Below are 27,275 nucleotides of genomic sequence, written 5' to 3' on the forward strand. Positions count from 1 at the left end.
AAATTCGATCAGTCCCGCCTCGTGATCGATTTTTTTCTATTCTTTATAAATTTATATTTCGCTTCATTATTGGTGGTAAAGCACCCTTATAAAAAAGGGAAAATACAAAAGGCAGAAAGCATTATGTAATCAATGTCAAAGTATATTATTTTCAGTCAAGTTTTTTGTCGTTTTGTATTTATGTATTTTCATGGGTATTAATGTATTTTTATATTAATGTAAATAAACTGCAGATATCTTCATAAGGCTATTACGATGAATTCAATCATCGCAATTTATAATATTCTTTGCACATTAAATCATGAACGAATTTTATTACTGAAAAATGTCTCTTTAGAAAGTTTTCAACATCGCTCGCGTTTTATCATACTCCATTCTGAAACAAAAAAAAACGTTTTAAAACCCATTATGAGATTCGCTTTTAATATTTATCACTGTAAAGCAACTCATCATGAAATGAGTAGTTTTATTTTTATTTTAAAAATATACATAATATTTTACGTTCGCACATAAAATATGCATAAATTATGTTATGTTTATTAATGTGATGTACTTGGATTCATTGAAAACACACACACACTAAATCTTAAGAAATAAATTTTGGTCATTAGTCAATTTATAGAATTATTTTATCTATCACTTTGATTTATTTAAAAAAATTTCCCAGCTCGGATGAAATAAAATCAAAAACGATATCTATTAAGAGTTTCTTTCTGCAGATAAACTAACAAATCTTACAAAATCAATCGTAGCTTATAACAAAAAATATATATATACATTAGTAGCATTAATCAAACGTTCTAAAGATTTCCATGCCTTCATTAATAAAAGTCCCCTGCAAATACGAGAAGTGGCTAATTAAAATTTAAAGTTACAAATGCATACTCATATATGTTGAAGGTCTTTGAAAAGGCAACAAAGGACCAAAATTAAACGCAAAAAACGTCTAACACAAAAGCTGCAATATGTCAGTGTACAGTTATTTTGATCGGCTTTGAAGCATAAAAAGGCAGTGAAACATGACTGAAACTGTACCGGACAGATTTAAATTCTCAGTACTTCGGTGCAATTTTTGCTAAGCGCCGACTGTAGATATTGGCTTTTAAGGAAATTGCTGTAAAATGTAGCTTTGTGAGTTTTCTAGAAACTTTTTGAGGAGCGTTATTGGTTTCTCAGAAGAATTTTATGTAATAAGCATGTTTACCTTTTAAATTTTTAACTCCTTACGCCGTACTTTATTTATATTAACGTCCTATAAATGCGTAAGTTTGTCAGGACTGATTTATTTGTATGTGAATGTACGTTTGTTACTCTTTCACGCAAATTTTAGTGAATCGATTACAATGAAATTTAGGACAAAAATAGAGGGTAAATACAAAGGATTATAGGTTTTATCCCAGAAATCCCACGGGAACGGGAACTATGCGGGTTTTTCTTTGAAAACGCGTGCGAAGCCGCGGGCGGAGAGCTAATTTTCGCCGTCGCCGCTATAAATATATGACTCAAAAGTATATAGATATTCTTATTTTTTTTAACAACCACATAAATATAAATTACCTATGACAGCTCGTTAGCTTGGATGGATAATTAATGTGGTTTCTCTTTTATGAAAAAACAACTGATCAAATCTAGATGTACTTTCACAAAAACATACATCATTTATCACATAGATACCAATCTAACATAGAACATCCGAAACCTAATCTGACCTTGTCGTTTCTAAGGGCTTTAACCTCTATATGACGTAATATGAAGTAAACAAAAGGAAATTCCTTTGCAAGAAATAAAGGTGACAAAGAACTTTGTAGCAAAGGGAGTAAGGAATGGCGATTGCTTTCTGAAAAGCTGTAAAAAGGATTTAAGGATCGTCGTTATTGCGTCATACTTTTGATGTATAGATACGTTGTGGAGATTGTTTTGGACATGTTTCATTCGTTACTTTGTATAGAACGTCTAATTATTATCAACAATAAATATAATTACAGTTTTAGTCAGTTATTTATTAAAAAAAACATAATATTTATTGATTTATTCTTCGTTGTACACAAAACTACGAGATGTAAAATATTTAAAAACATATTCAAATTGCTAAGAGCCACAAAAGGTTAAAATCCATCTCTATAATACTACACTAGTAAATAAATACATGTAAATTGTACAGTGCTGTTTATCCCTTGCTAAGCGAAACTAGAATTTATTTATTTCAATGTAAGGTTTTTTTTATGCAAGCAAGTAAGAGAACTTTGCACTTTAATACATTTTCTATACGTCGATGTGGAACAACGAACTGTTTTATATTCCATTGGTTCTTATTATTGGATAATGTAGATCTAATCGGTCTAGTTCTTATAAATTATTCTTCGCGGCATACGGAATGGCAATTATTTCTTAATACAAGTGTAAAAGAAATTAAATAAAAAAAGATTAACTTTTAAATTTACTTTTATGTTTGATGTTTAATGTGTGACCTACACTGTAAGCTATGAATAAAAGAAGTGGAATTTTTTTGTTCATAGTAACATAGACATAGAGGTAGCAGAGTAAGATAGAACATGAAGCCGGAGCAAGCCAAGTTACTAATCTATCCTAATATTATAAAACTGAAGAGTTCTTTTGTTTGAACTCGCTAATCTCAGGTACTACTGATCCGATTTGACAAATTCTTTCGGTGATAGATAGCCCATTTATCGAGGAAGGTTATAGGCTATATATCATCACTCTAAGACCAACAAGAGTGGAGCAATGCGGGTGAAACCGCGGGGCACAGCTAGTATTATTAATTAGCTAATATTATTAATATTAATTAATTTAAAATATTAAATTTTAAACCAAGAAATCCTTACGTCTCCAGCTATTACAGTTTTCATACTCGAGTTCACAAAAACTGCCAAATGTTTTATAGTAGCCGTCATAATGCCTTGCACACACTATGTTCCTCCTGAAAATAAATAAATATTTGACATTGGACACAATCACGCAATAGATAATTTTAGTATGAGTATGTCACTTTAAACGGTGCATAGAAGATAGAGTTTTACTATTATTTTAATTCTAAAAATCTTAAAACGTACAGTTGCAAATTTTACAATACACAATGAACCAATACACAAATAATCACAAAATAAGAAAAGCAAAGCAAACTATTTACAGAAAGACCCTTTATGTGCCGCTTATTTTGTGCGTTTGATCCAAAAAAATCAAATAAATTTTCCAAATACAGATCTTCCTCCAATGGTACAAGGCATATGGCAGATTGTAATTATTCGCGATGACAAATGAAATTACTGGACACAGGTCTGACATAATATATGATTAATATGGCAGAGGACTGACAGCTTCACATGCTCTCTGAGGCATGGCGTCAAATAGTCAAGTCTGTTTATGCCTATATCTTCTGTTAAGCTATGGGATTTCGATGTGATTTGCGAAGTGAATTGCTATTGTATTTTGACGTAATTAAATAGCTTCGTCAAACTGCTCATTCATTATTAAAATTAAATTTAAGAACATTAAAGTAAATAGTTTTTGGTTTTTTATACTTAGGCTTATTGACAAGTAATACAACGTATAATATGTTTATTATATATAAACAACTCTTGTTCTAAAAAGAACATTTTACTTAAAAAAAAATTTGTAGCTTTTGTTAACAAAATATAACAATAAAATTGCGCCTGTAACTATAATCACAAGAAATTGAGTTGATTTAATTTAACAAATTAATTAGAAATGATTATGTGAAATTATCTGAATTAAGGTCATAGAAAATTACCATCATTTTAAATTTTCATTTTGTTTCTCTTGAAAGGTTTATAAATTATCCTTATACAAAAGGCGCCAAATTTTGGCATCGTATTTCCTTGTTTAGAATTCCCCGTATCATTCTCCCTAATTAAGACAAATCTTACGCCTCTCAAGCTAAAATTAAGCCATTCACACTACAGGGCGCGCTTTTGAAATATGCATAATATAAACAATACTATTACCACAGCTACATGCAACCCTTTCAACCCTTTATATTTGTTGAATGCTATATTATAATAAACATAAATACAGTTTAAATACTAAAAAAACACGCTTGGAGGCATCAACTAAAGGGAAAAAAATATTTTAACCATTTTTTTTTGTTATACAGAATAATAAGATAAACTCAAGAAATTTTTGTATCGTCACAGTACTTTATAAGACGTGTACAAACTTTGAATTAAATCCGTAAATTAAAAGTGGGTTAAATTCGAGACTATGAGTTGGTAACGTACAACCATACGGGAGAAGCTAATTTATGCGTGCTAAAATGTATAGACCATTCGATTCGTTTTAGTGTTAAACTGTATTTTGAATCATGTGATTAATTTTATCATGCAATTAGTAGTAATAACTTACTTATAAGCAGCAGGGCATTCGTGAATAAAAACCTTACATCCTTTATCAATAAGGTCGGATTTGCGAAAAACAGAATTCTTTGGGTAGAAGCGGACACGACCCGGCTTCGTCATACTTTTGTTCACGTAGTGGGAGTCAACTGATAAAACTATAATGGAAATTATGTAAAAAAATATGATTCAAATTCAATCAAATTAAGATACCGTAGGAAACTATGCGAATACTTTCAATAATTTATGACTATAGGCTCTGAATAGATAGGTATAATATTTCAAAAATGATAATAAAGTTTTAATGAAAAAACATTTTAAAAAATTGTTTCAGTAGGTACCACATTTTTTTCGTAAATTAATATCACAAGGACACCACAATGTGGTATGTTAATACTTGACAATCTCGGTGTTCTTGCAAACATAAATTGAATTGAAAGTAAAATAAAACCGGCCAAGTGCGAGTCGGGCTCGCGCACAAAGGGTTCCGTAGCAGCAAATATAATAAATTACAGTTAAATCAACCTATCTCAAAAACTATAAGAGATACTTTGATCAAACCAAAAATCGTTGAAAGAGTTAATTAGCATGCATCACCTCTATTTTTTTTAGAATTTTATACCCCGTAGTTATAAAAATAGAGGGGGGGGGACATACTTTTTACGACTTTGAGAGCTGATATCTCAAAAACCGTTCACTTTAAGAAAAATGTTTTTTAGAAAACTTTATATCATTTTAAAAGACCTTTCCATTGATACCCCACACGGGTATGTACATCGAAAAAAAAAATTTCATCCCTCAGTTACATGTATGGGGGGCCCCACCCCCAATTCTTTTTTTTACTATTTAGTGTCATATTTTTGTAGCGGTTCATACAACACATATTCCCATCAAATTTCATCACTGTAGTACTTATAGTTTCCGAGTAAATCGGCTGTGACAGACGGACAGACGGACAGACGGACAGACGGACATGACGAAACTATAAGGGTTCCGTTTTTGCCATTTTGGCTACGGAACCCTAAAAATATTGACTCACATAAAAATACCATAAGGAATAGTAATCGAAACATAACTTGAAATCAATAAACATAAAACATTATATACTCAGGTAAATGGAATTTCTAGACGTCTGGAAATTTTTTAACGAAAAATACTTACTTATAAGAGAAATTAATTTACTTGTTTCACGCGCAATTTTCTTTGCATCGTAATCTTCTTATATATAAAAATGAATCGCAAAATGTGTTGGTAAGCGCATAACTCGAGAACGGCTGAACCGATTTCGATAATTCTTTTTTTATTATATTCCTTGAAGTACGAGGATGGTTCTTATGTAGAGGAAACGTAAACATGTACCACGGGCGAAGCCGGGGCGGACCGCTAGTTTCTTATAGAAGTATATTCTAGATCGTAACTTTTTATTTATGTTGTTTATGATCAATATTAGAATTTGCATTTTTTAAACTAATTCTATGAATGAATGAATGAATGAATTCTACTAATTATTAGGAATATATTTCAGTTATAATAATGTGGTTGTTGATTAAGTTACTTCTATTTCATCTGAGAGTTTAAAAAATACACATTTAGAGACAATATTTGTAATTATTCATATTTGTGCTTATTTATTAAAATATGTAACTACTTATGTACCAAATGCAGTGGGAAATAATAATAGAATGCATTAAAGAAAGCACTTGTTTATTATTCATTAATGTGATTATTGTGTTGGGAAGAAATTCCTCAACATTGCAAAAGAATTCGTCACGGCATCATTTCCACCTTGAGAACCAGCTTGTCCAGCACCCTGGAATATAAATTAATATTTATTATTATACTAGTGGTCCGCCCCGGCTTCGCCCGTGGTACCTACATGTTTAAACTATCCTATCTCTCAAGTTGGATCGAACTGCACATGGTGTGCGAATTTTATTATAATCGGTTAAGTGGTTTAGGAGTCCATTGCGGACAAACATTGTGACACGAGATTTATATATATTAAGATTAAGATTATTCACAACTATTCGTAATAATTATTATATATGTAAAACTAGATTTTTCCTGTGATCAAAGAGAATTCCTATGGGAATGACTTCTGCATAAAAAGAAAGACAGGCAAACCAACAAAAACACAACTTTGTAGCTCAGTTATAGCGTGACACAAAGACAAACAAACAAGTACTCTAATTATATCGACCGGCCCGCGAAGGCGCAAAAAAAAACGAAATTTACTTATTAATAATTTATTGTAAAAAAATTACATGATAAATTATTCCTAACTTAAACTATGTCCCTCCCGTTCAATGTTGGAACAAAGAGTGCTCGTCGTCCACGGCGGAGCAGCTACAGCGTCGCGGTGGCGATGATTGCCGCAACACTCTCTGGAATCGCAGGTGTGCGCGATGTCGCAATTGCTAACAGGTGCAAGTCCTTCTTGGGTGGCCCCATGCATCCTCTAATAGTTAAGGCGTGTAAACACAGTACATAACACCTCCCTCCTGAAGTTCAGCGATTATTGGCGGGCAAGGCTCGTTAATATCGCTGAAATTTCACACTCCGCCGATTGATGTTCTATTTCTTCTCTTTGATTACCATGAACACTCGTAGTAATAGGCTTTGATGTACGCACTCTCCGTACGACGTACCATGTCACTAGGGCAACTGCACTCGTTATTAATATAACATATATCGGTATGATGGAAGGCTGCATATAGAGAATCTCGTATCCGTTGTTGGTACTGATAGGCATTTCCCTTGATATAGCTCTGTTACTAGCGTGTAATTTATCCAAATTTATCGAATTCAACTTCAGAACTTCATCTGTATTATATTGGCTGGAATCTGGCAGGTTTGCAATTTTCATTATCTGTCCTTTGATATGGTCTTCTCGATTGACTATCTTGAAAGCCTCCGTTTGAAGAATGCAGATTTTGGGTATTGTGGCTAAGTAGCTTCCTTTAATGACGTCATATTGATCTTGCGAGCATGATAGGTGAATTTTTGATGGCTTGGGGAAACTGATGACGTAGTGGGCGTCGTCTAATTTTTCTAGTGCGGGTGCTCCGAGCTCCACAGGCGTGAAGAGACAAGATGCGACGACTCGTTGCGTGGTAATAAGGTGATACACGCAGTCATTTTTGGATCGATGATGGTTCAGCTTGTCCTCACATAGATACCCTAGGCCAGACTTCGGGCATTCTGCCTCCATGTACATAAAATCCTCGTCGTGAATTGCCACAAAAGGATAGGGTGGAATTAGGACTTTACTATCTTTATTAGGAACTATGGATAATTTAAATAATTCAAAGGTAGCAGGAAGGACAACCGGGAACATAAAAACTATAACTATATTTCTATTACTATAATAATAGCCTAGTTTAACTAAATCAAAATATTCTCTATAATTAACTTGAGGGATTTGATCTTTGCCATAAAATTTGTTTAACTTATTTAACATTTCTTTTAGTGAATTTGAATTGAACATAAGATGATGCGTACTTTTCGCACGAATAAAACCTAATAAATTTTCTAATCTATGTAATTCCTCAGATATATCATCAATGTTATCTGATATAATTGCTACGCGTTGAATTAAATCGATGTATATATGTAGTAATGTTTAAATTATTTTCCTTTAAATCATTTATAGCTATTTCAATTTTTTCCTGATTTTTAATTAAGTTGTTTAAAATGTCAGATTGTTGGTTTATCCAATCTTTACTGAGGCTTATATGATTATTCATTTCTGTGACCAATCTATTTTCATTATTTTGTAATAATTTAATTGTGGTATCATATTTAATTGCATCCGTATAGTCTAGGTTACCAGAAATACTTTTTATTACTGAACCTAAACCATCTATGAGACCTCTCTTTTTGCGATTGGGTTCAAAAGTTTCTAACTGATTTGATAATTTAATAATCTTATAATGCAGGTGTTCGATATGTGAATTATAAAGCGAAAATAATCTATCGTGCAAATTAGGTGTTAATGAATTTAATTGATCCTTTACTATGGTTATACTATCGCGAATATCTTTTAAATTAATAATTTGCAAAAATGAATGATAATGAGTGACAATTCTTGCAGTTCCAATATTAAATGGTAGTATACCGGGTCCATCATCCAAGCTACTCAGGGTGGGATCCTCCGCTTGAATCAGGCACAGGATCAGAGGAAGGATTCTGTAACAATTTAGGTACCCTCTTAAACCTAAATTTAGCAACAGCGCCATATTTCTTCTTAGTATAGATATGAATAGGTAAATCAGCCGGTACATCTGTTATAGGGATATCTAGAATTGGGTTCTCCGCGTCAGTATGAACTGTGACGGTGTCGGAATTTGCTTTAAGAGTATCTGATTTCGAATGTGCAGTAATCTTAATTGAATTGGAATGAACAGTAATTGTATCTGAACTTCTTTTTATTAATGAAGGTGTTGTCTCTGTTGGATTAACCGCTAAAGAATCTGTTTCCTCATTATTAATTTGAATTCGCGATAAAGCATCGGCGTTACAATTTTGTTTTCCCTGCTTATAAATTACGGTGTAATCGTATTCGCTAAGTTTGAGCCTCCAACGTGTGAGACGGGAATTAGGTTCCTTTAAATTCATGACCCATTGAAGGGGTCTATGATCAGTTATAATTTTAAACTTACGGCCAAAAAGGTAAGGGCGGAAATACTTCGTTGCCCAGACAATTGCTAATAGCTCCTTCTCAATCGTGCTATAATTAATTTCGCTACTATTAAGTGTACGTGAAGCGTACGCAATTGGTTTATCGGAACCAACGGGGCCTTGTGAGAGTACAGCACCGATAGCTAAATTCGACGCGTCAGTCGTAAGAATAAATTCTTTATTGAAATCAGGATACTGAAGAATTGGATCATTCATTAATAATGTTTTACACCTATTGAAACATTCAATGTAATCTTTAGAAAATGTTATCTTTGAACCCTTTTTTAAGCATTGTGTCATGGGTTTCGTGATTTTAGCGAAATCTGGTATGAATTTCCTATAATAACCTAATAGACCTAGAAATTGTTTAATGTCGGTTGGAGTTTTCGGAAGAGGATACTTTTGGATGGCAGATATCTTATCTGGGTTAGGCTTTATCCCATCTTTGCTAATAATGTGACCTAGATACGCGGTCTCGAGTTTAAGAAATTCTGATTTATCCATCTGTATTTTAAAGTTGGATTCACGCAATCTCTGAAACACTTTTCCAAGATTAACGATATGCTCCTGTAAAGAAATGCTAAACACTATTATATCATCTAGGTAAACTAGACAAATAGAATTTTGCAATTCTCTCAGTACATTATCCATAACTCTTTGAAAAGTAGACGGACTGTTCTTTAGACCCATGGGCATTCTTAAGAATTCAAAATGACCATGTTCTACACTAAAAGCAGTTTTTGGAATATCAGCCGGGTTCATTTCCACTTGATAAAACCCACTTGCTAAATTTAGCGTTGTGAAATATTGACAGTTACTCAATTTACGTAAGACACCTGTAATATTAGGAATCGGATATTTTTCATCCAAAGTTTTCTCATTTAACTTTCTAAAATCAACAACTAAACGCCATTTAACTTTACCGGAGGCATCTGCCTTTTTAGGTACTACCCAAATAGGAGAGCTCCATGCTGAATCTGATGGTCTAATAATACCCTGTTCTAACATCTTACTTATCTGATTTTGTACTTCCTGCCTATGAATAAATGGATAGCGATAACTTTTCGTATAAACCGGTATTTCATCCTTAGTTCTAATAGAATGTTTAATTTTATTCGTAAATGTTAAGTTTTCTCCTTCTATATAAAATACATCCGCATACTGTGTACATAATGACTCTAAATTTAAACGTTCCTCATTATTTAAGTGATCAGTACGCAAGCGAGATAATACCTGTTTCACACGGTCGGACGAACGTTTGGTGCGCGTGCACTCGTTATTATAAACCTCGGCACATACCGGTCGATCCATTGAAAAAATTACATCATTACGGGTTGGATTAGAAATTTCCACGATAGCGCGATTGCTTTTCGCCTTCGTTAAACATTCAGAAATATGACAATTACATATAATTTGTTCCGGTATAATAGCGTCTCCATTCTCAACATTTACGGGTAATCTAACTAATTTACTACTTCCTGCGGGTATGACGTCCTCATAAAGATTAGCGTTCCGTGAGTCATATACTAATAACCGATTCGTTGCATTGCAAGTATTTAAAGTTTTAGTTTTATAATTTATTGATGCTTCCCATTTATCTAACAAATCTGAACCTATTAAGCCATCGAAATAATTGTGAAATTTATAAACGAAAAATGTGATATCGTCAGGGTCATTAAATTCAGGAAAACTAGGTAATGTTATAGAATAATTATTACGTGTTACAGCATGAACATTACTTACTTCAAAGGGATCATAATTAAGAGTAACGTCCTGAAAATATCTCTGTACTGCATCGGGGCTAAGAAAAGATTGGTTAGCTCCAGTATCAATTAACAATTTAAGTGGAGGATTATGAATTTGAATATAAGGAAGTTGACGTTGCGTGTGTAGATTTAATTCTATTTTGGTTTTTCTAATTTTTGGTGGATTCTGAAAATCCTGATCGGGTTCTAAACGTACGTCACACGTTTCAACAAAATTTTCAGGTGCGTCTGTCTGTTCGTAATGTACATAAGGTTCATATTCCGTACAGTAATATTCATAATTATCATAGTCATCTTCATAAGGATATAAATCGGTACAGTAATAATCTTCGTCACCTATATATTCATTATGATTCATCTCCCTAGTCTTAAAATAATTACTCGGAGGTGGATTGCCAAATTTTGACCAATCATGAGCGCGTGCAAAAGGTGTCGGTGGTAAAGTCTTTGTCGCGTAATGGCTAACGCCACTCATAGGATGCGGTTTCGGTTGCGCGGGATGTTTAGGCTGTAATCTGAACGTATTGCTCTGCGGGTTATAGTTAGGGGGTGCAGCGCGGAAAATTTGCATAGTACGAGTTGGACGTGCTGGTCCGTATGGTTGAATAAAATTTGATGGCTTAAATTGCGGTCTAAACGAATGTATTTCACTAAAATCATTATGTCTATAAAACGGTTCATACGAGTATGGCATTCTAAAAGGTACGTGGGGTTTCCTATCAAAAGTTTCATTACGTTGTTGAAGGTATAAAGTGCTTTGTTCTTCATTAACGTATTCTAATGCCTTTTCAATGGTTGCGGGGCGCATGCAACGTATGCGTGAGCCTAACGGATCTCTTAAACCACGTAGGAAAGCCTGTAGTGTTAATTTTTGATACAGATCCCTTTTTGCCTCACGAGTAGTAACGACTGTTTCATGTAATGCTATATACGTCATTATGGTACTAAAAAGATGCTGACATCTTTCATAGAACTCTTGAGGAGAGCTACGACCTTGCGTTAATAAGGCTAAATCGTTATAAAGGGCGGTCTCATCTCTATGGTCAGAAAAGTTATTAACTAATACGCTTCTAATACCGTGCCAAGTAGTAGGTATACCATTTGCATTAATAACTCGGGCTGCGGGCCCAGTAACTTTATTTAAAATACCATTACATAACGCGGCAGTTTTTAAAGTATTTCCGGGATCTTTATCTATAAATTCCTCAGCTAATTGGTCACTTAAATGTATAAATCTTGATAAAACGTTAACATTACCATCAAATTCTGGCAAAAGCCTAAGTGCATTAAAAATTTTATCCAAATCTGACATTTTAAATATCTGTATTACCTATATAAAATATATTAAATTTATTTACTTCGTTAAACTAATATAAAAAATTAATAATCTTTACCAATATATTTGAATTATAAAATGAATTAATTAGTAAAATTCGAAAATTAATCGATTCGTAATTAATTGATATTTAAATTTATTAATCTTTTATCAACCTAATATCTATATATTTGAATTTTACAAATTGATTTTGTAAAATTCTACAATTAATTCTCGATGAATTAATATATTTTAAGCCTACGCACTACAGTTCCTCGGTTCCCGTGAATGGGTAATCTAGGAAAACTTACAATCTAGGAGTGGCAAGTCACTAAGAGAATTAGTGTACTTACAGGATTTTCATTTCGGCCTTTCCTGCAGTATCAATGTTTGGATACCCTTCGCGTTGCGGCGGCCAACGGTGTAGGTTCTGGATCCCCGTCGTCGTCCCTCCGATGGAATAGCGATACTCGATGCTTGTAGTTTCGCGTTCCGAGAGACGGCTCTCAAGGATTATCCACAAGACTGCGCCAATTATATCGACCGGCCCGCGAAGGCGCAAAAAAAAACGAAATTTACTTATTAATAATTTATTGTAAAAAAATTACATGATAAATTATTCCTAACTTAAACTATGTCCCTCCCGTTCAATGTTGGAACAAAGAGTGCTCGTCGTCCACGGCGGAGCAGCTACAGCGTCGCGGTGGCGATGATTGCCGCAACACTCTCTGGAATCGCAGGTGTGCGCGATGTCGCAATTGCTAACAGGTGCAAGTCCTTCTTGGGTGGCCCCATGCATCCTCTAATAGTTAAGGCGTGTAAACACAGTACATAACACTCTTTCACTTGTATAATGGAGTATTAGTACCTAAGCATAATATTATCACGGATTATAAATATAATAATATACATATTAGTAAAGATTTGGCAAAGGACAAACGGTTGAAGCTTAGAGCAACTAAATACAAAACCTGAAGACTATTCAGGCATTGTTCAGTGGATCTGGATTCACAGTAATAGTTTGGCCTTATTAATCCTAGTTCTTTACATATTGCTTAAGAACAAGCTCAGTGTAAGGCTCTACTATTATATAGGGATTATTATATTTTATTCATGACTAGCTTTCCGCCCGCGGCTTCGCCCACGCAGTCATAGAAAAACCCGCATAGTTCCCGTTCCCGAGGGATTTCCGGGATAAAAACTATCCTATGTCCTTCCAGGTCTCAAACTTTCATACAGACAACCAGATAAAAATTCTAAAAATTACATTTTTGGCTTCGGTATCTCATGTAGATCACCACTCAAGTATTCTTTTGAAAAAATATTCAATGTACAGTTTTGCTTTCCTACGATTTTATTATATGTATATGTATAGATAAATGGCTGCTGTACACGGTAGAGAAAACGGTAGAGTGAACTAGCATACTACTCTACCAGTTCTCGGTACTCTACCAGTTTTAGTACTCTACTCTACAAATGATGTCTACATATTTAGTAGGTATAGTAAGTGGGACATTTAGTACTCTACCGCTCTACTCTACCGTTTACTCTACCTGTTTACAGTGGCCATGAGAGCTTAGGATTACGATAAGCGTATAGAATCAGAACTACTCATGAACTTTTTAAGAACAAATGAAAAAACTACGCAAATGTGTTGCCATTTTTTAAAAAGTGGATTGAATAAATAATGGATTAACTGAGGAAATAAAGGGTAAGATTACATTGTGTATGATAAAGTATAAACCCCTAGTTTGTAAAACAATATCTACAAATAATGACCAAGGCTTTGGAGCTAATATATAAGATAATATAATATAAATGACCAATGTCTCTCTTTATAAGAGAAGCGACATTTTTCCTCGCTTATGAAAAAGAAAATAAATGACCTGAGATTTAAGGTAAGAGGATACTTACTAAGTTATCACCTAATACACAAGAATTCAGTAATGAAATAACGAATAAAAATATTATAACTTGCTTCATTTTGTACTTTATGTCTACCACGATTAATGTCTTTTATGAATATGTAGATTATAGACATTATTATTTATTATATCTTTTAATGTCTAATAGAAGATTTATAAGTTTGTCATGATGTTAGTTTACTGTACGATGCCTAATATTTTTGACATTTTATTTGTTTAAAACTTGAAAGAAATAAAATATATTATAAATAGAAAAGAAAGTTATCTATGAAGAACAACATTATTTCAGCATATTTTATGGCTAAATAATGCACATTTTAATCTATACAAAACCAAGAAACACTGATTGTTAAGTAACTTTATCTTTTTATTAAGAATTCGTGATGTAATTAAACTCTACGATACATTCACAGCCTTATTCAGTACTTTCATAGTTTTTATATCACTTCTACATTTTCAATCGACATATAAATACATTTTGCACACATTACGACACACCACATATGATCCTTTTTTAGTCTCAAATTAAAAGATTTCTCCTATAAATAAAATTATTTGTCAAAGTGCATTTACATCAAGCGAGCGAATGCTCGTTCTAACCCTATTATGTCAAATTATTTTAGTGTAAACAGGCCTAGAGTATTATTTCGTTTAGATCAGTCAGAATCGACATTGAAAATCGAGAATTTAACAATAATTCCAAAAGTTTTCAAACTTCGGTCAAGTGAATGGTACATTGGGACGACAATAAATCTCATTTTGCAACCTTGTCCGCAGTCCGGAACATTGTTAAAATTGCAATTAAATTATTTTTTTGCTGTATAGTCGTGAAAAAAATTCCAAAAGTTCTGCAAACTTGGGGAAGTTTTCGATATAATATTTCATATCACGTATTAAATTTGCAATCAATCTAAGTGTACGGAACATTGTTAAAATTGCAATTAAATTATTTTTTGCTGTATGGTCGTGCAAAAAAATTCCAAAAGTTCTGCAAACTTAACACAGTTATCGGAAATATATACCGAACGGTTGTATAAATTTGCAACCTTTTTCGTTGACCGGAACATGTTTATTTATAATTATTTTTAATTCGTGGTCATTTTTTCGAGTAAGGTGGTCTCGGAATAATTACAAAAGTTTTGGAACTTGGTTGCAAACTTCGAAAACATCTATTCTGGTGCATTTACAAATTTGCAACCTCATTCAGTTTAATAAAAAAAAAAAACATTAATATTCAATATTAAAAGATGTTCCGTACACTGAGATTGGTTGCAAATTTAATACGTGATATGAAATATTATATCGAAAACTTCCCCAAGTTTGCAGAACTTTTGGAATTTTTTTCAGGACCATACAGCAAAAAATAATTTAATTGCAGTTCCGGACTGCGGACAAGGTTGCAAAATGGGATTTATTGTCGTCCCAATGTACCATTCACTTGACCGAAGTTTGAAAACTTTTGGAATTATTGTGAATTGAATGTCTAGACTGACTGGAGTAGTTGTTCTAAGTGCGTTCGAAAAGATTCTATGCAATGTTGTAATACTGAACAACACTGAAAACCTGTTTTCGTTTACACTAAAAGATTACGAAAGAATGCTCTTGCTCTAGCTCTAGCTCTATGTTCATTTTATGTAAATGTACTGTGACCCTACGATAAATAAAGATTAATTTTATTTTTAACATTTAAATACGTACATTAACAACAAGACAATAAACACAAACCTCATATAAACTCCTTTATTCAACACTAAATACAAAAATATATACTTAAGCATCTTCTTCAAAAGTACAATAAAAAATAACAATAATTATCCACGTATTCCTTTATAAACAGTGGCTGCTTCTCCGATGACTGCGGGGCCTGCTTTTGCAATATCATTTCTAATGTTTTGGCCAATTCTCTCCTGGAAGTTAAAAAGAAACCTTTAATTGCGGATGAATGTGTTAGTAAATAACAACCAATAGTATCGCTTCAAACGCGAAACGTTTCAAATTTCAAACTAAACGAAGCGATATGATTGGTTCTGTACAAACACTTTCCTCGCTACGCATCCTCGCGCATTATTGGTGGAAAAGCACCCTTATTCTGGCATAGCCGCAGTACATTTTGATATTTAAACATGAAATATAACTGACAATATTTGCACTCAGCCTGCACAATGTTGTCACTAAATAAACGTTGATTATTGTAAATTGTACGATATTATTTATTCATTGGACGCTAATGATTGTATACTGAACAACCGATAACACCGTGGTGGTAGTAAATACAAGATTAATGTTGTTTATTTAAATCAATCAAATGGACTGTCGATTTAATTTTGATAAACTATTGCAAATACCAATTGTAATTGAACTGATATTTTAATATACTGTAAATTGTAAAATCTATATTTTATATGTATAAAAATGAAACCCTTTTCGCGTTGTCACGGCATCACGTGGACCGATTTCGATAATTTTTTTTTATTATATTCCTTGAAGTACGAGGATGGTTCTTATGTAGGGAAAACATAAATATGTACCACGGGCGAAGCCGGGGCGGACCGCTAGTATAAAATAATGTTTAAGTTGATCTTGTTTGTTTATATCTTGGTTGCTTTTTAAATTTTCTTAAACCCTTAAAATTGCATGTCAAAACATAAGGAAAGGGGGCGTAAAGATAAAATAGGGGTGAATTTAAAACTTTTTACTTTGATTTAATTATACGCTCTACATTTTAAATATTTTTTTTAATAGTTATATTTTTAACGTTGCGAATTGTATCTGATACGTATAAGAAAATAGATTATGTATTTCAATGTAAAACCCTGTGTGTATAGTGATAGTTTTGAAAACATGTAAGTGAAAGTTGTAACATGTTATGAAGAGAAATTTCGTTGACTATGGTCCGGGAGCCAGCAGCAGATTTTATGACCAAGTTCCTCTCAAGCTGTAATTAGTAAAATGCATCAAAGTATAGTATTATGAAGCCTCGTGAACGTCAGCTGGAGCTCGGTTGGGGGGAAGAGCGGTTGTAGCCTCCCGTATCAGCTGACGGTTTTTCCACCAAGATACAGCCAGCTGACATATATATTTATCCACAGTTACATATAAGCTATCATCAGGTAAATTTTTGTTTGAGAGGAAATAACGGAAAATAAATTTTTCTTTAAATTTAACTTTCATGTTCGAGACACCAGCTGACGTATAATACACCATGTTGTAACCAGCTGACTATTTTTTTTCGTTGAGATATTGGGTTAGCTACAATTTGACAAATTTTTAGCTGAGAGGAAATGAATGAATGAATGTATTTTTTTTCCTATGTGCGTGGGAGGCTACAACCGCTCACCCCCCCAACCGAGCGCCAGCTGACGTTCACGAGGCTTTATAATACTATACTCTCATGCGTCTGACGAGTTATCTCTTGAGAGGAAATAGTTAACCAAATTTGCACCTGGCTCCCTAACCACTAGGAGAACCACTTACTATTATTATACAAGGAAGGTTTTCCATATTTCGTTTTTAAAATATGTAATGTTTAAAAGTATATTAACCTTAATTCCTTTAGTAATTTATTTAGTAACTAAAAATCTATTTTTAGAATTATAGTTCATAGATTTCATGCGTAATTTTACAGCATGACGTCGAAAAGATACTATAATATAATATGTAGGGTTAAAATAAATATTTCAATAAGAAAATACTATGAAAGTTATTTCGAAGAAAAATGTCAACCTATATTTTTATTTTGTTAGTATTCTCTTATCACGAAACGATTAAAATATATTTAAAGAGGCAATTATTTTTAAAACGTTTTTGTTCAGTTCAGTTATAAATACGGGTGGTAAGAGTGATTCCCCTTTTAGTTAGTCATGTCTGAAACCTGTTTTTATAGAACGTTACTATGAATCCATACCACATTCATTCTGTAGTTACCAGGATAGTATTTTCTAACGTTTGATTGTATGCGAGTATAGTACATTTAAAAATAATATAATAAATAAATCGCGTTTTAAATCCGTTAAAATCTTTAATTTCTAGTTACTAGGATGATAATCTACAAGTTGGCAAGAAAAACATCATCATCTGCCGCATGATTTATTTGATAATTAATTATAATTATTTTAATGCAGATAAGTGAACGTCAATTTGGATCTCAGACTAATTATTTTGAAAGTTTACAATTCATAAATTTTGTTGTTTAGAATTTCATAAAAAATACACTCATAGTTCATGTTTGATACTAACTAAACTAAAATATTAGTTTATATATTATATTTTTAATAAATAATTAATAGCTTAAAAATTATATAATATTGTAAATCTATTTTCTCTTTAATGTTCAAACTCAAACAAACTCAAACTCAAACATTCATTTATTCAATTAGACTACTATTTAGTAGCACTTTCGAATCGTCATTACATAGTATTTTTAACATTTACCACCGATTCGGAAAGCAGTATCTATGGAGAAGAATCGGCAAGAAACTCCATAGTTGCTCTTTTAAATAATGTCAATAAATTTACATAATATGTAACTTATATCTAACTACATAATATGCGGTATGCCAAAGAACTGTCCTGTGGTTTTTACGCGACAACCCTCCATGGGTCTTTATCGTCGTCGTGTTAGTAATGGATTTACATGAGCACTCACATTGTAGAGTCATATTGCCAATACTATTAACAAAGGCGTTATGAAATGCATTTACAACTATAAAACACTGAGAAAATAACATGATAATATTATTAACTTCAATTATTCTATCTTCGTACCTTTTTGGTACGACCAAACCGAAAAAAAGGTTTAACTATAAATTAATATAAGTAGGTACCAGTAGGTACATAGACGTTATAAAAATTAGACTGGGACGTCATTTTAGGAGGTGATACCCGATTCGGTCTGAATTACTATCGGGATTAAATTAGTATAAAAAATTTTTTCAGTTTCAAAACTTCTGGATATTATGTTCTGTCAGCTTAAATCTGTTAAGGTAAAATGATTAATAATGTACGAAAATTTTCAGGAATTAATTTACAAACAAAAAAAATTATTGCAATTAGAGTCATCATCTAAATTGTGGTCTAAATTGGTGACTTGTGGCTACAACAGGCTATGGCTGAAAAACAGCGGTGAAAGCACTGGCCTTTTAGTCATTGCTTCCACCATAATATGCTGAGTCCATAGCCTTTTCGTAGTAAACTGTTATTTTTCTTGTGTATTTTTTTTTGTTTATGTGTTTGATTTTTACTGCGAATAAATTCTTATTCTATTCTATTCTATTCTAAATTGTAAAGCAAGTTTATGTAGAACTATGATCCAAGCTTGAGATTATATTTCATGAACAACGAACATAAACTAAGTTTTAGTAGAACTAAGTTCAGATCTTAACCCTACGGTGTTCTGCGTTTAACATATTTGAACTGTTCAAAACTCTCTTCCACCGTCATGACAGTAAAATGTTATATGAAATATTCAATACATGAATATATGTATACTATGAAATTAATATTTATAGTGGAGTAGAATAAATATAAAGAAAACATGTTGTATTTAATTTAAGATTTTTATTTTATAAAAAATTAAAAATAATATGTACAAAATAATACTTTAGTAAGTATGAAAATATAATATCATAGTGATCATAACTATGAAATAAATTATTAAGAGTATTTTGGCAGTAAATAGGAGACCTTAATCCACAAGAGACGGGTTCTACAAAGGAATTCTTAAATGCTTAACAGAATATTATAGTGTTTACTATCAGAACACATATTTAAGTAGTATTTAAACCTTAGATTATCAAAATTTTTACCCAATAAGGTTCTTGTCAAAATTTACAAGGTTATGAAATCTCTTTGATTTACAAGTAAACAAAATTGAACTAAGCTGATGGTTTAAAATCTTTAGGACTTATTTCACTTCCTCCTGATAAAGTCTCTGATATAAAATAGTTTATCAGGAAAATTATCAGCTATTCGTGAAATCGGTCCCTAATATTACTGTCAATTTCTTGTAAAGTTCAATAGTGTAGATTGTGAATCCGTCTATGTAATTATAGTTATAATTTAAGATATATCTTCTATTTTCCCTTGTAAATGGATGTCGCCTGGCCAACCACGGCTACCGCTGGTCCAGCCTTGATGATTCCATCTCGAATGTTCTGTCCCATGTGTTCCTGAAAAATATTATAAATAATGAATAAATGTCCTACACCTGTGACTATAAATTAAAAGCATAGAGCTATAGGGTTTTGAATGGTTTTGATTTTAAACTTAATTATTAAAAAATAGGCAAATAAAACAAAACTCTATATTTTATTACTCTACATTTTCCGGAGTAGGAATATTGTAATTATTCCAAATCTATAGTCATTTATATATATTATAATATATTATCTAGACTAGAGGTAGTATACTGAAGATATACTCTATCAACGTATAGCATGGATACATTCCTATTCGGATAAATATTTACTTATATCGGGAATAATTATTGCTCTTGTATACCTAAATCCATAATATTTATGGCAGATACAAGTAAAAATTTATTTTAACAATTAAAGCATAACATATAAATAATTATAAACATCAAAATATCAAAAAATACTTACAATTTTCTTAAATATCTTCCACTTGGGCGCCGCCGAAACCGCGCTAAGAGCCAACACCAACGCAAACACGATAGAGAGTATCTTTGCGAAATTCATTTTTATATAGTTTATTAGTTATTTATATAATAATATAATAACTATAATATTAATCTTGCTTCACTCACGACTTGTAGTGATCTGAAGAAACATTCAAACACACCGCTTTTATATTACAAGTAAATACATAGTTAGTCATGTGGTTAAAACATTGGTATTATCAAGAATGAACTCTATTTCATTGTGTTACGGCTGAAATTAGCTAGTTGGTTTAACTGCATCTCGTCTCGGGTCAGAAGGGAACTCCCGACGCTCTTGATAAAATGATTCCTCTTGCGTGTGAAATAATTAATGACTTTGATAAAAACATAGTGTTTAATAATATGAGGCGTCAAATAGTCCCAAATTGTGAGGGGAAGTACCTACTAGTAATTTAATTTTTAAAAAGAAAATACAAAGCGTTGAATATATTTTAATAATTTTAAAGTCGTATATTATATTTTTAATAATATGGCTCTATTATGACACTGTTCCAAATTTTTCGTAAAACAAGATCAATATAAAAATGAATAAAATATGAAATGACTAATCAAACATTAAACTGACTAAAAAAATGCTGAAAAATATTATCATAATTAAAAACTAATTATTTTTTGAAGGAAATACTATCGTTTCAAGGACTTGATTTTAAGTAAAGAAAAATTTAATAGCTCAATAATTATAAAAAACCAATGTTGAAATTAAACCTACATTTTGTATTCCCAAAATTAATAAAGTTAATTAATAATCAAAAAGTTAATTAAATTAAAAATATTTCTAAAACACTTCAATAGAGATTATTGAAAAATTTTAATTTCAATAACTGTGTATTAGTATCTATATTAGATTGGGATAAGTACCTATTTATTAAAGTATCTACCTATTAAAACTTTTTTATCCTAGTTTTAAGTACGACTATCGACGTACAATATTTATAACTAACTCACAAAATATTTTCTTTTGAAACGAATTTGATGTTAAGTTTCATTCTGTAAAATGTAGCAATGTGTCATCTTATATATAAAATTCTCGTGTCACAATGTTAGTCTGCATACTCCTCCGAAACGGGTGGAACGATTCTCATGAAATTTTCTGTGCATATCGGGTAAGTCTGAGAATCAGCCAACATCTATTTTTCATATGTACCACGGGCGAAGCCGGGGCGGACCGCTAGTATTTTTATAGATTTAATAGAATTCCAATAAGTTCGGTACTTACATTATAGAGTTAAATTGCCAATACTATTATCACAGGCGTTGTAAAATATGCGCATTTAGAAAGGAAGCTTGAATAATAATCAAATTATAGAATATCCTTCGTCGTTCAATATACAGGGTGTCCCACTGTTGGTATACTAAGCTCAAAGGAGGTTATAGTTTTGCATACGCTGAGTACGTAAAAAATAGTAAAAAAATTCCAGACGCATTTTTTTTCAAATAGATGAATTCTTAAAACTCTATGTGTACACCCATAACAAGCGAGCCGCCCAACTTTGCCACCAGCACGTGAGCTATCGTTTAAGATTATGTTTTCATAGATAAAATGCTCATATTAGAGAAGCGGTATATGCCGGCTGCGCGAAGCTAGAGAAGAAAACATGGATTTTCAGGAAAAATTTAGCAAAAAATTTTGGACGTAATTTTTTTTTAAAGTATTTTTTACGTGATCAGTGTATGCAAAACTACAAGTTCCTTCGCGCTTAGTATACCAAGAGCGGGACACCCTGTATAATTTGATATATTCTTACGAATATAGCTTAAAAGCTCTTATGAAGATTATAAATACTCAGGAGAAGCGTGTAAGGCCAATATAATAATTAATTGGTATGTTAGCAAGAAGTACATAATATCTAGGTAATATTTTAATTTTTTTTTAGTTTATTTGTCGATTACTCAAATTCATACCGCTCAAGTTATTAAATCAGTATCTCATAATCCGTCGCTCACTTTATTTTCAGTCGCTCGTTTTATTATTCCCCATATTTTAACATAGCTATTTAAAAAACATGCTCACCCGTGCTATGTTTTTGTTTCATGTTTATTATTATATAGTCACATCAAATATTCTGCGCTTATTAGTTACTTACAAATTATATTATGTAGAGCCACAATCACATGTGTAATTTTAATAATACATAATTTTTCACGCATATTTCTCTGTGTTTTCTGATAATATTAAACACATTTAAAATGGAAAAATGTATTGTTTACAGAAACTAAGTAAATTGGTCATCATACCATTATTATTACACATCTACATAAAAAAATCGCTCTCTTTTTTGCTATGCCTACCTACGTTATTAGTTTTCAATTTCAAATGTACACTTACATTATACATAATATTATATGAAAACTCATTTCACAGATATTTTACATGATATTCAGCTACGAACTATTCATTAAAAACGCCAAGAATTTCATTATTACTCCTAGAAGGTTAACTTAATTGAAATTCATAACGAAATTAAATTGTACTCTTGTTGCTATTCGGGATTTATTGGGTGTTAAGCAAAAGGAATTTCCTCATATTACAAATTATTGTTAGTAATGTTACGGTGTCGAGAACTAAATATTACTAATAATATAAGGATCGTTCGCCCATTTTTGCACATGATTACTATCAAGCTAATTTTCCGTGAGTAGCTTTATTTTGATGAGACTCCCAATAATTTCCTGCACGGAACTCTCGATTGTGGTAGCTAACAGAGGTAACAAGGATAAAATGTTTTGATTTGATGGTGATAGTAATCAAGTGCAAAAATGGGCGATGGATCCTGAACTTATACCATAATTATTATACCTACCATACCATATACCTACCGGGTGAAATCGTTAGGTGTGCACAGGCGATTATTCCGTAACTATTGCAGATATCAAAAAACTAAACTGATATCGAAAGCCTTTTAGCTAATGAGTAAAAAAACAATAATAACTTTTTAAAAATAAAACGGGAAATATCCAAGTCCTATGTAGTATGTATATACTTTGTAGAAAACGGTGGTAAAATAGTAGGCAAAATAATAAAAAAAAATAATATAAACCATACGATATGTATGTATGTGTGTCAAATGTACGGGAATGTGTGTGTATTGAATTGTTTATTGATTTCGTGTATTTCTTCTTGGGAATTTGTGCATTATTTTAAAATTATCCGATTGAACTCCTGTTCTCTATTAAAACTATAAGTCTGCTATATCTCATTATCCGCGCTGCTCCATTCGCACAATTTTCATAAAAAAACGACATACTTTAAAAAGGAGTAACTACTTACAAAGGTACTACTTACTTACTTCAGGTATTAGTATATTTAGGTAGTTAGGTATATAGTACCTACTGGCTATTGTGTTAGTACAGAGCACATTATGAGATGTCATTGATTATAAACGAAATGAGGTTAATAAATTCCCCAAAAATTAGAAAATACATAGGAGTTAGTAACGATAGTATTTTTTTCAGGAATAAAAGTCAGTACAATGTTGTATCAATTAAAATTTTATGTTTTTGCTGTATATATATATATATATATATATATATGTGGGAATAGGATTAAATATTGAGATGTATTTTATAATTAGCTTTATTTTTAGTCTGTGTTTTTCTATTATTTACTCTGTGGATATGTTGTCTGTAGATTGATGTTTATCTATGACTTGACTGTGTGGCGCGGTACTAAAAGAAATGGAGGATTGTTAAAATGTAAATGTATTAACCGGTGTCTGGGAAAATAAACTGATTGGGCTAATTTGGCATTTTATTTACACCATCCCCACATAATTTGGGGGCTCGTCCGGGATGGTGGAATAAAGAAAAACAATGGAAGATTATGATTGCGGTGATTAAACCAGATTAAGACTTTACGAATTATGAACTAAGAAGACTAAGATTTAAAGAAGCTTATGATTATACGATTACGACTCGAAGACTATATAAAACTTATTATTTACATTATTCAACATGCCGCCGAAACGACTATTAAAGGATGATGATGATTATGGTGAACCATCGCCGCGTATTAGCTTTACTGATTTACAAAAATCAATGACGCCATTTTCGGGTGATGATGCTTATGGCGTCGAAACTTTCATAAAAGAATTTGAAGACGTTTCCTCTCTAATGCAATGGGGCGAATTAGAAAAACTCATATTTTCGAAGCGGCTCCTCACGGGGACCGCCAAGCTATTTTTACGTTCACTAAGTGGGACCACCACGTGGGATACACTTAAGTCTGAGCTCCGCGAGGAATTTGGTAAGAAGTTGAACAGTGCAACTGTTCACAAGAGACTTTCAACACGCCGGATGAAGATGAATGAGACTCATCAGCAATATTTTTTACATATGAAGGAACTTGCAGTACTTGGGAATGTTGAAGATGAAGCCCTGATGGAATATGTCATCGACGGTATTAAAGACAGTGAGTCCAACAAAAATATTTTATATGGCGCTTGTAACATTAAAGAATTCAGAAAGAAGTTAGACATTTATTCAGAAATTAAGAAAAAATCATATTATTCACCTAATAAGATTCAAAGTAATTCAGTATCAAAGTCCATTGGCATGAAAATTCAAAAAACATTAAGAGTAAAGAGATGTTTCAATTGTGGAGATTTAGATCATGAGTCGCCTAATTGTACTAAAGGCATTAAATGTTTTAAATGCAACTTGTTTGGCCATAAATCAACTGAATGTTCTAAAAGTATAAAGAAGAGCTTGGAAATTATGTCAACTAAGAATAATATTGATGTGAGACCTTTTAAGAAGCTGAAAATAAACAATATTGATGTAGAAGCCCTGATTGATACCGGAAGCGATGCTAATTTAATAATTATGTCTTATTTTAGGAAGATTCAAGGTGAAAAATTGTTATCTTATAGTTCAGGAACCACAGAGACTTTAACTGGAATAGCTGAAAAGGAAATTTATACAAAAGGATCTTTCACAGCAAAAATTGAAATTGATGATTGTTATTTTGAAACTTTATTTTATGTTGTTGATGATGGCGCTATCCCTGTCAACATTATATTAGGAAATCCTGTACTGAAAGAAGTAGAAATCAATTTTAAGGCTGGAACTATCACTGCAACAAGAATATTACACCTTACAATGCTAGAGAATGAAAATGAAGATATCACAAATATTGAAAACAAAGAATATAAGAATAAAATACAGAATATTATAAAAGAATATAACCCCAAAAGATGTACTAAAGAATCAAATGTAAAACTTAAAATATTATTAACCCATTGACCACCGTAAGGCCCGATCGGGGCGCGACACAATAGATTTTCTATTGTGTCTGTGATTCCGAGGACTGATGGATTAACCGATGATGTACCAGTTTATCAGAATCCACGACGATTGTCACCTTTGGAGCTTAACATTGTTGACAAACAGATTAAAGAATGGCTTGATGAAGGAATAATAAAAACAAAATGTGAAATTAAACCTTCAGTGGAGAAAATTGCCGCTGTAGAACATTTTCAGACTCCTAACAATATGAAGTCACTTCAAAGTTTCCTCGGACTAACAGGTTATTTTAGAAAATTTATAAAGGATTATTCATTAATAGCAAAACCTCTGACTGATCTACTAAAGAAAGTCTTGAAGATTTATGATCCGAATTTAGAAACAGAACTACACACAGATGCAAGTGCTGAAGGATATGGTGCTGTATTATTGCAAAGGAGTTTAACAGATAATAAGATGCATCCCGTTTACTACATGAGCAAGAAGACATCCGCTACTGAAAAAAAGTATCACAGTTATTATTTAGAAATATTAGCTATTGTTGAAGCTGTTAAAAAGTTCAGAGTATACTTACTAGGTATTAAATTTAAAATTGTTACAGACTGCTCCGCCTTGACTATGACATTGCAGAAAAAGGACTTACCTCCTAGAGTAGCTCGCTGGGCACTCTTACTTGAAGAATATGACTACACGATTGAACATCGGCCTGCAGCAAGGATGAAACATGCAGATGCTCTCAGCCGACAGCCTATAAAGAATTTAATTGTACTTACCGATACCGCAGCACGTTTGCGAAGAGCTCAAGACGATGATCTGCAAATAAAACTAATAAAGAAAGTATTAGAAAAGGAATCTTATGATGACTATGTTTTAGAGAATGGAATGTTATGGAAGATTAAGGATGGAAATAAATTAATGGTTGTACCTAAGAAAATGCAAAATGAAATTATAAGAAAACATCATGAAAACGGACATTTTGGTTGTGTTAAAACTGAGGAATTGATAAATAGAAATTATTATATAGAGAATTTAAAGGAAAAGATTAAAACAAACATTGATAATTGCGTGGAATGTATACTTAATGCAAATAAAAGAGGAAAGAAAGAGGGATTTCTACATGTAATAGATAAAGGTGATTTACCATTGTCTACTTACCATATTGATCATCTAGGACCGTTGACATCCACCAATAAAAATTATAAATACATTCTTACCGTTGTAGATGGATTCACAAAGTTTACATGGATTTATCCGACAAAGACGCTATCCACCAATGAAGTAATAGATAAATTAAACATT

The 27,275-nt window shown here is 32.1% G+C and overlaps 3 protein-coding genes across 3 annotated transcripts; 1 reads left to right on the forward strand and 2 right to left on the reverse strand.

The window, feature by feature from the left end:
* Positions 1–344: 344 nt before the first annotated feature.
* On the reverse strand, positions 345–5,443 carry LOC149898189 (uncharacterized). Its single transcript, XM_090115655.1, has 4 exons — positions 5,410–5,443; positions 4,381–4,528; positions 2,844–2,938; positions 345–376 (listed from the first exon to the last, which is right to left on the reverse strand). Exons 1-4 carry the CDS (start codon positions 5,441–5,443, stop codon positions 345–347), a joined length of 309 nt encoding a protein of 102 aa, XP_089971781.1.
* A 14,249-nt stretch (positions 5,444–19,692) lies between these two features.
* Positions 19,693–20,817, reverse strand: LOC149898190 (cecropin-like). Its single transcript, XM_090115388.1, has 2 exons — positions 20,659–20,817; positions 19,693–20,223 (listed from the first exon to the last, which is right to left on the reverse strand). The coding sequence occupies exons 1-2, from the start codon at positions 20,752–20,754 to the stop codon at positions 20,128–20,130; spliced, it is 192 nt and encodes a 63-aa protein (XP_089971514.1). The 5' UTR covers positions 20,755–20,817; the 3' UTR covers positions 19,693–20,127.
* Positions 20,818–24,441: 3,624 nt separating this feature from the next.
* Positions 24,442–25,688, forward strand: LOC149898191 (uncharacterized). The gene is made up of 2 exons (XM_090115570.1): positions 24,442–25,143; positions 25,571–25,688. Exons 1-2 carry the CDS (start codon positions 24,687–24,689, stop codon positions 25,624–25,626), a joined length of 513 nt encoding a protein of 170 aa, XP_089971696.1. The 5' UTR covers positions 24,442–24,686; the 3' UTR covers positions 25,627–25,688.
* Positions 25,689–27,275: the final 1,587 nt, after the last annotated feature.

Source organism: Colias eurytheme, chromosome 23 (genome assembly GCF_061535395.1).
Source record: "Colias eurytheme isolate Ceu_HAF_F1 chromosome 23, ilColEury1 Martin Lab GWU primary, whole genome shotgun sequence".
Classification (NCBI taxonomy): domain Eukaryota; kingdom Metazoa; phylum Arthropoda; class Insecta; order Lepidoptera; family Pieridae; genus Colias; species Colias eurytheme.